Genomic DNA, 12,284 nt, shown 5'->3' with positions numbered 1-12,284 from the left:
GCTTACCGGAAGAAATAAACATGCCAACACCTACTGGAAATCAAAGAATATAACTCTTGCCAAGCAATGACAATATTACAATTAGCAGAACACAATGATATTTAGTCATATCATTGACTGAATGTTACAGAATGACGTAACAACGTTGCAATTAGCAGAATGAAATCGGACAAATTTTCACAATTGAAGTTGTGGTAAATAAAATATTACATTACGGCTTTTACTTTACCAAAGTTAAATGTTTTGCTTTTAATTGTGTGCAGTAAGAGGAAATTCTATACAATGAATAGGCCTATGCAATGGGTCACCTTCACAGTCTACAGAATGAATTAAAGGATAATGTTAATGGTTTAATTGCCCTCATTTCCCTCATGAATTAGCATCACTAATAAAGGAATCATTTTCTGCTGATGATAAAATCATTTCCAGAAAGAGCTGTCCCAATTAATTCCAAAGGTATCCATCCCAACCAGGAGATTTATCTTGTCTCATCCTATAAGTATTTCTGCAGTTTTAGAGCTAGCATACACACGTATGTTATCGGAGCTCTTTCCCTCCCCTTTTGCATTTTAAAATGATGCTATGATGGATGGTTCTAGCAGAATTTTAGGGTGTAGTTACTCTTTAAGCTCACATTGAAAAGCGTTACATCCCTGAAGCTCAGTAGGACAGTAAGTTACAATGACAACAATAACCTGTAAGACTACTTTGATTATGAGTGAGAAAATTACATTACGCAAAAAATGACACAAGAATTATCCAGATGTGCAGGTTACAGTATTAGCACTTACAGTTTTATAGCATCCAACACTCACACTTAACTACTGACTGCTGACTTCACACATCATAGTTTGCTAATGTGAAGTTATTGTTATAATACTTACTTACTAACTTATTTACTTCAATTGTCACTGTGTTACCAGCTTCAGTAATTTCACATTATATACAATGTTGTCCAGTAGGCCTGAGGTGAGTAGGCAAGACTTGTAACTGTTTAAAGTCTCATTTACATTTAGTCATATGACAGACAGAGGAGTTTAATCCAATTTACAGACACAGAAACACAAGAAGTTGCTCCAATCTGTTGATTGAGAGATTACAGACACTTTGAGGCTGTTATCTAACAGTTTACAGACTTTATGTTTTCAGGATGTTTTATGTGAAGTTTTATAACTAGGCCCGGGAACAGAGACCACACCTTGCACTCATCTTATTTTACTCCCTACTTGTCTCAGTTGTCACATGATCTGCGTCACACTAGTAAAAAACTAAAACTAGAACCTTGAACCATGGGCAACCCTTTAGACGGTGACCTGTTTGAAGAAGATTGGCAAACTTCCAAAATCTCTGAGTCCTCAACAATCCACATTCCCCAATGCTCCTAGTCTAGTGCCTGTCATCGACTTCCATTCCCTTCACTTGACGTCCTGACACCCTCTAGTTTCATCACAGAGATTAAATCTTCCACCATCCAAGTCTACATCAGCGGCTTTAACGTTTTCATCAAACTGTCCTCCAGGGCACCATGTCAGGTCATGTCACACTTACATCAGCATGTTAATTAAAGGTCTCCGAAAGACTGAAGCACATCCTTCACCAAAACGTTTGCTCGTCACAGACTTCCTCACCTGCTGCATCACAACTCTCATGCAGGCTACTCATCCCCATACATTGATAATATCCAGGAATCCACATTCCTACTGACATTCTTCAGCTTTTTGCAATGCTCACAGCTTCTACCCTCAAATACGATCCTTCTCGCCATGCAACCATGTCCGACATTTCCATTCATTTTTCCGACAACCTCATTTACCACCTTAAATGCAGCAAGACCTAGACGAGTCCAGTCTACCTCGACTCATCTTCCTCTTTCAACTAGACTTGACAAGTTTGAACCCACTTAGGCTATCTAGCAGGGCTTCCCCAGGACCCTCTGTTCATCACAGAGACAGGAAAAGTTGCCACACAAAAATTGTTTCATTCCAGAGCCATACTAAGGGCATTTCTTTTGCATCGGAGCAGATTGCCTCCATCCATTCATCCCTCACCCTTCCTTCCCATACCCCTTCATACCTCCATCCCTCGACCCTCATCCCTTCATCCATTAACCTTATCCTATTGGTTCACATTTATCCATTATGTGCTGTAAACCTTTCTAATTCCATATGTTCATTGGCGTGGTCTTTTGTCATCACTGCATCTGTGTGTAAGATTAAACTAGTCAGGGTGCGTGCTGCCCCACGGCACACAACACGACAACAGCAATGGAGAAGTAAAGTGTATATGCACCGAGCGTTGGTTTTGATCTGATATCATCACTGCGATGTTTGCTATCTGTCAGATTAAACTAGTCAGCCGCATCGTTCCGTGCCTGGCACATCACACAACAACAGCAATGAAGAAGTAAAGTGTTCATGCAGTGTACACAAAGAGCTGCTATTACTGAGTGATGAAATTATAAATTATACCATTGGCTGTCGCTCTTTCGAAATTAGTAGGTGGGTGAGTATACATTCTGCAGATATAAATCAATGAAAGAGCAGGGGGTGTTAATAAATAATTACAATAGTTAGAATAAGTCCTCTATGAAATGAAACATCTTCAGATGTGAGTGGAAAGAGTTTATAATATTACAATTATTATTATAAATGTTATAAATGTTTTGTCAAAATAACATTCATTAATCATTACATCTGTCTTCCTGATGTACTATGTGTACACGTTGTAAATGCCTGTCTCTCTAAAGTGTTCTAGGCAATGTTATATTCAGGGATTTTGAGAAAAGAAGCTTGGTTTTTTCTTGTTGAACATGTTGGAAGGATATGTGCATTTTCAGTACCAACATCAGAGGAAGGTAAGGACATGATAAAACCATATCAGCAACATCTTTATAGCAGGAAATGTATGTGATATCTTACAAGTACAATTTGCAGACAACTCTTACTCTGAAGCTGGGGCATTTCTAGGAGTTAAGGACACTTATTCCGGACATCTGTAGGGGGCTCCAGGGGAATCTTTTCTTTTTTATGCTTTTCTGAAATTAAAACTAAATCTATGCTGGGGGGTTTTATTATTTTCTCAATAATAAAAAAATATTCAAAATCTCGCACAGGTAGTAGTTTTTTGCACTATACACAGACATCAGCAAGAAAAATGACCTGAACAGGATTAAAATGTATTCATATATTAAATGTAACTAAATATTGTCTCACCTGATGGAACTGGTGCCACATGTGCCAGGGCTGAACCCTTGTTGCAGAGGCCATGGATTTGAGGCCTGTCCCCTCACTTAAAAAATTAAGTCACACCTCAGCCACTCTTTCAGTCCCTAATGGTGGTTTGTAAAGCATTGTCAATACAGGTTTTACCACAGACTGGACTTTTAATTGACTTCTCCATGGTGTGTCTGTTTTTATCATTAAGTTTTCTTTTACTTAGGCCTTGACACCCCCCAACTGAGTGTTTTCCCATACACAGTTAGTCCAGTGGCATCCGCAATTGACTTTCCAGGACAGAGTCTTTAAGCTGTGGCCTAATGCACAGAATCATCAGCTCAAGCAAATTGTAGACTATAGTTATTGCCTTAATTATTGAAGTACGTCATCTTCATCTGTACCTCTTCACATAGTGACAAGGCAGACACCCTAAGGAATTGGCTCCATTAGCAGCCAGTACAAGGCTGTGTTAGGGCCCAATGTGAATGGGCTCTACCCATTTCCATCTCCAGGTTTTTACCACAGTGACAGAAAATGGTGACAAACAAGTCAGACTGAAACTACGACCAATCAAAAGTTAACAGTGTCTTTCCAAACCCTAAATTGCCAACCTGACCAAAAAGAAACCCATAACTCTAAATAAAATAAATCTTAAAAACTGCAACCTAAATGCCCAAACCCTGTCATCCTTCTTTTGGCAAAAATAAAACACACTGAGTTTTCCAGTGTAGTGTATCCCGAAAGAAGTCTCTAAATAATGCTGTAGAATTTAATGAAGAGATTTGCTGTAAGTTGTAACACAGCCAGGCCGACAGATTGTTAATAATAATTGTACGCCCCCTGTAGGACATCCAGGATAACAACCAATGCCATTTCTTTAGCCTTCCTTCCACATTTTCCACCACTCCCTCGCAGTTTTTCATAACCTCTGAATGAACAAGTATATGGACACCTAAATATTTCATCCCTTTCTTCACCCACTTAATTCCAACAGGTAGCCTAGGCTCATTACCATGCCTTTTTAATTAACTTTATTAAATGTTACACATATTATACATTACATAGACAAAGATAAAGTGCTTCAGTTAATATGTATAAAGTGGTAAAGTTCAATGTCTATAAAGGTGCTGATTTATAAATCCAAAGTGTTCCATGGGAAGTGTTCCAGAATTTTTGTCCATGGTTTTCCTTCTCTGGGGTTCAGTGAGTATTTGTTTTGTCTTACTGTCAATTATAGTCTAGTATATGATCATGGCAGATCTTGTTTTCCATAGTTTGAAACAAACAGATGATACTTATTATGAGTTGTAGCAGTTCAGTTTGATCAGATGATTTGTTGTTTCTGGTAATGATTCTGTACATCACAGATTTCCAACATGGATCATAGTCTAGTCCAACATCCTTCAAAGCTTCCCAGACTTCCTGAGCTCTGTAACAATCCATTAAAAGGTGCTGTCGTGTCTCATCATCTTTGCAGTTAATCATAGGACATTTTTTTATTGTTACATAACAACTCCAAGACAGAACAGCTCTGACGAGAAGTCTCCCCACCGACATCAGCCACCGAACATCCCGTAGGCACTCAGACAGATTTTTACTTTTGAAAATATTTATCACCTCCGTGCTTTCGTTAGGAGTTTTTATATGTAATTAAACCTCAATATTTAAAATTATTAATTTAAAAAAATATATAATTTTGTTGGGTAAACCTCCCCAGTCTATGTGTGAGTGTTGGTATTGATTGATAAAATCTCCATATATTAATTAATTCATTCATAATATGGACCAGTCCTTTTTTCCCCACTTATTTTCCTCCACATTAAAATGTCTCCTATCCAAAGAGCATTCCTGCTGATGATACATTTTTAACAAAAGAGATTATTAATTTGTCATCAAGCTCTATTGCCCCTAAACCTCAATATTCTTTGCTTTTATTATTAGTTCTCTTTTAGTGACCTCTCAGGTTGTTCCTCAGATTAGATTCACACACTGTTTGTTGAGTTGGATTATTGTTTTGTTGGTCGGAGGAAAGATGTTAAGAAAAGGAGTTTGGATAGGATGAAGGTTTTGACTCTTGATTTCTAATTAGGAATTTTATTTTCCCATTTCTTTAAAATGAATTTCCTGTTTAATTTCAATATTAATGTTTTGTCTGTCTCTCTCTGCTCCAATCCAAACTCCTTCATTTTTGTCGTGGTTTAATTTAGCTCTAGATGCATTTTCATATGAGATTAAATGATTAGTTAAAACATCCATCTCAGTCTGATTCTTTTTAATTATTGTAATGTCATCAACAGCAGTGACTTTACGATCCTGACCTACACATGTTCCAGATAATATATAGAGCTGCACTCAGAGGGCAGCCCTTAAATCCAACTAAAGTTAATTCTGAGAGTTTTCTGAACAACTGACATTTCTTAGTTACTTCTGGAGCAGTGTAAACAATAATAATGTGATATTTTTCACCCTGATAAAAACAATCCAACATCAGCAGTCTGCCTGGAATAATGTCTCTTCTCCTGATTATCTCAACATCATGAGTTTTAAAGAAAATACCAACAGCATCATCACTGCTCTCACCTATTGATATAAACTTTTACCTTTATGCCACAGATTCATTACATCATCAACATCCTCCTTTGTTTTCAGTCTCAGCTCTTGAGTGCACAGAACACCAAAGTCAGTATTCAATGAATAATTTAATTTTCTGATGTCTGAAAGCACTCGACTGAATACCGCGAGCATTCCAGGTGGCAATTTTTAGGAAGCTCATAATAAACAGGAGGGTGTTAGTTCTATGGAGATGGTTTATCATCTAGGCGTTTTCCTTGTTTACCAGAGGAGAACGTACCTCGTCTCTTCTTACTGACAAGATTAAAAGGGGCTTCATTGTGAGGCTCGAGCATGGTAGGATCAGGGAACTCTGGAGTTGGGGAGAAGGAGCCTGAGCTACCTTCAGATGGATCTGAGTTTGCTTCAGAGTGCGGAGGGAGAGGGGAGCTACTGACCCGCTGACCCGCTGCTAAGTCAGGACTAAAATCAGAGCTCAGGCTCTCACTACTACTCTCATAATACTGCTCATCATTTGCATCATCACTATCACTGTACAAGCTTTCACTTGAGCTCTTCTCACCTGAAGAAGGGGAGAGATCAGGCAGAGGTGTGGATATCCGTAACTCCGCTGAGGGGAGCAACTCGGATAGACCAGGCTGTTGCTGAAGCAGCCTGCCAGCGACCGCCGGAGGACGATCAGGCTGCTGCTGTTGTTGTTTTCACAATTTTCTTAACCTGTTTGCCAACACATTTGATTTTATAATCAGCAAACAGCAGACTCACTGGCCTCCAATTCTTGAGTCTGTATTATCCTGTGCTGAGAACTGTGGTAAGTTGTCAAAATCCAGCAAATCCTCCACAGCTCTTTTCCTTCTCTATGTTGATTCTGTGAGAACACTTCCATCAACTGATCAAATGGAATGAAGAAATTCATTTTGACCATTCTTCTTCATAACCTGTAGTTTGTGTACCATGTAGTGAGCAAAGATAGATGATTTAATATTCATAGCTCTGTCTAAACCAAATCTGGATTTGATAGAGCTGGTCAGAATCACTCAGTAATCTTTATTCTGCCTCCCTGATATTGATGTCATATGAAACTTTTTGTTCTGTTATCACTTGTCAGCTGGGGGTCCTAAGCATATTTATTCACTTTAACAAGGTGAATTTTGTGACATTACATTTTTCTCATATACAGAGAATGAATGCAGTACTACATATGCCTGCATATTTATGAATACATAAAACATAAAAGACACAGCAGTCTTTGATATTATTGTGAGTGGTTTGTGGTGTCACTTAATAATGTTAAGTAGATTTTAAAAAACGTTCTGTCAGTCTACAGGTTTCACTCTGAAAAATGGAAGATTTCTACATTTACAACACCTCACAGGCCAACAGCTACAATTACAGCAACATCATCTTCGACAGTGATGATTACGGAGAGATTGAATTCATCAAGAATGTGGTGACATACATAATCACTGGTATCTGCATTCCTTTGACCCTTGTGGCCTGTGTGTTGTAAAGGCCAAAAAATGACAGGAATAATTTACTCCTTGATTAAACTAAACACATGCAGTTTACATATGTGGCTCCATCCCAGTCTTCTCTTCAACTGTTGAAGTTAATGGCCATTTTTTTACAACTTAAAAAAAAAAATACAGTTGAAGAGTTTAATTTCTGACCTCGTTCAGTTCTGTTCAAATCTTAGTTGATTTTTACTTCTTTGGTGTGATGGCCAGTGTTTGCTTCATGGTGTGTATCCCCCTGGAAAGGTAGCTATCTGTCTATCCAGTATGTGTGTAGCTACTTCTGTGTCTGACCATTATATTACTATAGAATTCTGAAGCTACTCAAAGACTATGTGTCCATCTTGTATTACAGGTATTTGGTCGTCGCCTTCCCGCTGTGGTACCGCTTCAGACGAACCATCAATGCCTCTGTAGTGGTCTGTATTGTGGTCTGGGCCCTTCCTCCTGTCTTTCTCCTCACTTTCTATTTCTGGTTTTATGTCGGAGTGAAGGTTACGTTGTGCCTATCATCTTCTGCATCTTCCTCCTTCTTCCCTTTTTGGTTATGATGCTGCTTATTTACACGATCGTAGATCTAGATTTCAGCATACTTTCCTGTCAGCGGTGAATTAATCTGCATTGTACAAATACAGCCTGGGATGCTTAATGCTGTTTATCAGACTGAACCTGCAGTAAATTAAGAAGTGACAGTTTCACAACACATTGTTCTCATCTTTCTGACTCTGAAACTTGGCTCAAATAAGCAGAGCTCTACCATCACTGCAATTATGTGCCAGATTAAACTTGTGTATACGTTTTGCATATATAAATGAATGAAAGAGCAGGAGGTGTTAATAATTACAATAGAATAAGTTCTCTCTCAAATGAAACATTTTAAGATCCTACATTTCTAAATCAGCCATATTATAGTTTTCAACCTAGTCTTGTTTAAATATTAAATACGCTCTTTAAGCTTACTCTTTAAGCTTCTGGGACCTGCACAGTTTGAATGCAGCAGCTCAGATAGACTGTGTGAATTAATTCCACTCAGGCCAGCAGGGGGGCAGTAATAATGTATTTGTGCCTGACTACTTTTTTTTCTTACTTTCTTACAAGAGGAGGTGTAGATTGACAGGACCATGTTTACTGTAGACTGGTTAGATGCAGAGGACAACTCATCAGATGTGGGTGTAGGGAACTCATTCAGTTGGGCTCTTGCAGGTTTTTAAGGTACATTTTGTGTAAAACTGATATGTTTGTGGGTATATTATATATATATTTGTGTGTATACTGTATTTGTGTGAACTTGCAGCTCACAGCTTTAGTAATATCATTGACCAATGTTAGGTAGATATTTTAAAAGCATGCTCCCTTTCTATAACCTGATCTCTCAAACTACAGGTTTCACCCTGAAGAATGGAAGATTTCTACATTAACAACACCTCGCTGGCCAACAGCTATAATTACAGCAACATCACCTCCAACAATGAGGATAACAAAGAGGTTTACTTGATCCTTTTTGTGATCTTTATGATAATCACTTGTATCAGCCTTCTTTTTACCCTCATGGCCATCTATGCTCTTTATTCTCAGGTATGTACATTAAGACTGAGATTGATTGATTCACTGTCTGTCTCATGTGGCACATGGGGCTGGAACAAAGTGTGGTAAAGACCTATAAATTTAAAGGAATCATTTACTCAAAATTCAAATTTATATAAAAGTTAATTTGACCCTGAACACTTACAGTTTACAATTGTGGCTCCATTCCAGCGTTCACTTAAACTGTTCATGGCACCATGTAGGTAAAACTCAAAGAAAAACAGAAAATAGTCATCAAGATTGTCGGAGCAACTGGTACAGCATTATCAGAGGTGCCTGGAGGTTGAACAGTAATAACTTTTGCGATGTCCTAACTTTCCATCTTACGCCATCATCAGGTCAAACATTTGAATTTGATATATGACCACATACCTACAAAACCGATTACATTCCCCTCAGCCTGAGCTGTATTTTGTGTTTATTAGCTGATTTTGATGGCGACCATTACCTGCTAACATGGTAACATTGTCTTTATGAACATTTAGCTAAATGAACCACTGGGTACAGCCTGACAGACCTGCTAGCATGGCTGTAGACTCTTAGGGCCAGATTTACTAAGAATATGGTATTTTGCAAATGTGTGCTGCTGTTTTCATTGAGTTTACAGTTAATCTATGTGTATTCAGCGTCTGATTTACTAAAACAGTGGATCTGTTTGATAAAATCATGTGTTTAGGTCAGAATGTGTCATATTTGTGTCTGAAACAAAAAAATGCTTTTTCTGGTCAGAGTAAGATAATATATTTGGGAGGAGGTGGAGTTAAGAACATGTTTACAACTGTTTGTTTACTCTTACCAATGTTTTCCTGCAGGTGCGAAATGATCATGTTGCTCCGATCTACGTCATCAACCTCCTCATTTCTGACCTCATTCAGCTCGTCTGCTTGACTGTTCTGGTGGCATCACCTGAGGATCAGAAGATAGTTAAAATTTTACTATTAATCGCTGATTGTTGTCTGTTGGCCAGTGTCGGCTTCATGGTGTGTATCGCCCTGGAAAGGTAGCTATCTGTCTATCCAGTATGTGTGTTGTTACTTCTGTGTCTGACCATTATATTACTATAGAATTCTGAAGCTCCTCAAAGACTATGTGTCCATCTTGTATTACAGGTATTTGGTCATCGCCTTCCCGCTGTGATACCGCTTCAGACGAACCATCAAGACCTCTGTAGTGGTCTGTGTCGTGGTCTGGGTCATTCCTTTATTCGTTAACCTCCCTTTCATTTCCTCGGATGATGTTAGGGTTGAATTTATCATCTTTGGTGTCTTCCTCCTCTTTCCTTTCCCACTGTTGATATTCTTCCTTGGTGGTACCCTCAAAGCCCTGTCTGCCAGCCGAGTCCCCTCTGATGAAAAACGTAGAATTGTGGGAGTTTTGGTTCTGGTGCTGCTTATTTACACACTGCTGTTCCTGCCCAGAATCATTTGGTTGTTGACAGAGGAAACAAGAAGGTGTTTTACCTTGGATATTGTGTCTTCCGTGTTTCTTTGGTTGAATCCTCTTGCAGACTTAGTTCTGTATGTTTTCATGAGGAAAGGGACCATAGACAAGCTTTTGGCCTCTGTGTGTTGTTGCAGAATGGACAGCAATGATATCAGCAGTTCATCAGTATGAATGATGACAACATTTACACAGTCAGCTTCATGTAGGCAGAGAAAGAGAGAAAGAGAAGAAAACAGAAGGAGCAATGTAGGCAAAGGCTTATAGGCTTCAACAGATTTAAATAAGATACAAATTCTTATTAGTTTATTATCTGTTAGGTGTCCATCATTATTATCGTTTAATCACCGAAGTGAACCAGATGTTCTTTTGTAATTACCTAAACTCATTATAGCTGCCACACCGTTTTAATCCTAAATCTTTATTTATTATTACAGTATATGTAATTTTATATGATTGTACAGTTGTACATTTTCTGGAAATCCAATAAAGGTTCTACCAAAATCTCTCCTAATCTCAATATATATATGAACATGTGATGGCCCAAGCCACACAGGGTAACAGCCAGCAATGAGGTCTGTCCTGGTGGAAGAAAGGCGTGGCCAAGGGTGGAGGATGGTTATATCGTGCGGCCTACCAATCAAGCCGTACCATGTGCTGCCATGATGGAGGGGGATTTTGGGTTTAGTTTGTTTTACTTTTAGTAGTTGTAGTTGGCATCCATTTTGTTTTCACCTTATGGGTAAATTGGTTTGGCCAAGCCACTATATATGTTCCCTTGTGTCTCATTCAGGCAGGTCAGTTTGTTTAGTTCATATTCTGTCTGTTGTATGCTGTTTTGAGTATAGTTATATTTTGTTGACCTCTTCTATAGGCCTAAGATGTTAAATTCTTGGTTTCTATTGTTTGGTATTTTTGGGTAAATAAAAAACCCCTATTTTTCAACAAACTCCTGGTTTTCCTCATTGCTTGACTGTTTGGTCCCTGACAGAACATAAAGCTTAATATTGTTGGTACCAGGCAGTTGTTTCTGTTCATGTTTTCTGGGTGTTTTCCATCTTTATAGAAACAAAATGACATCTGTTTGACAGTTTGATTATGACTGAATTAAACAACAACAGTCTAATATGTATGTGATTGCATCAATTGTGTTCTGGATAGATCTGTATTTACTGATAAAGAATGATCAAGTTTATTAATTTATCAATTATCAGTCTGTCATCTTCATCCTGATCTCTGACCTCATCCAGATGTGCAGATAATAGTTTTAGCACTTACAGTTTTATAGCACCCAACACTCACACTTTACTACTGACTGCGGACTTCAGACATCATACTTGCTAATGTTGCATTATTGTTCATAAATAACTTATTTACTTCAATTGTCACTGTGTGGGCCTCCCTTCTTTGTTATACTCCTGAATGAGCCGGGAATAACACACCAACTTACAGTCCTAATTGGAAGTCTGCTCATACAAAGAAAGAACTGAAAGGCCACAAGCTAAACTGACTGTTATAATGTGAGTTACATGGAAGATTTTTATCCAGCTTGAAGGATAGGCAGCCTTCCTCTAACTGATTTGATGCGTGGGTTAATAGGCTGAAGAATGTCTTCCCTTATAAACTTATAAGCTTCAGTAATTTCACATTATATACAATGTTGTCCAGTAGGCCTGAGGTGAGTAGGTAAAACCTGTATCTGTTTAAAGTCACATGTACATTTAGTCATATGACAGACAGAGGAGTTTAATCCAATTTACAGACACAGAAACACAGGAAGTTGCTGCAATGTGTTGATTGACAGATTACAGACACTTTGAGGCTGTTATCTAACAGCTTTCAGACTTTATGTTTTCAACATGTTTTATATGCTGTTTGTACCATACATTAAAGTTCATGCTTTTAGGTCTTTAACATGTGTTAAGGTATGGTTGTTGATTGCTAGAAAATCCATTGTCTT

At 38.2% G+C, this 12,284-nt stretch overlaps 1 protein-coding gene across 6 annotated transcripts in view; it reads left to right on the top strand.

Annotated features, from left to right (window-relative positions):
- LOC127352298 (G-protein coupled receptor 4-like) overlaps positions 1 to 12,284 on the top strand; it is a 128,442-nt gene that overhangs the window by 65,969 nt on the left and 50,189 nt on the right. Inside the window, exons 2-4 of one of the 6 annotated variants that reach the window (XM_051380625.1) lie at positions 8,684 to 8,875; positions 9,697 to 9,884; positions 9,994 to 10,208. The exons of 3 other annotated variants lie outside the window; for them this stretch is intronic. In XM_051380625.1, the coding sequence (XP_051236585.1) occupies positions 8,699 to 8,875; positions 9,697 to 9,884; positions 9,994 to 10,021 (393 nt within the window). In that variant the 5' untranslated portion in view covers positions 8,684 to 8,698 and the 3' untranslated portion in view covers positions 10,022 to 10,208. Of the gene's footprint in view, positions 1 to 8,450; positions 8,513 to 8,683; positions 8,876 to 9,696; positions 9,885 to 9,993; positions 10,209 to 12,284 lie in introns of those variants that run through there. 2 more of the 6 variants (XM_051380615.1, XM_051380569.1) reach the window with 2 other exon arrangements.

The sequence above is a fragment of the Dicentrarchus labrax genome, unplaced genomic scaffold (assembly GCF_905237075.1).
Source record: "Dicentrarchus labrax unplaced genomic scaffold, dlabrax2021, whole genome shotgun sequence".
Lineage (NCBI taxonomy): Eukaryota > Metazoa > Chordata > Actinopteri > Moronidae > Dicentrarchus > Dicentrarchus labrax.
This window is presented reverse-complemented; position numbering and strand designations above follow the sequence as displayed.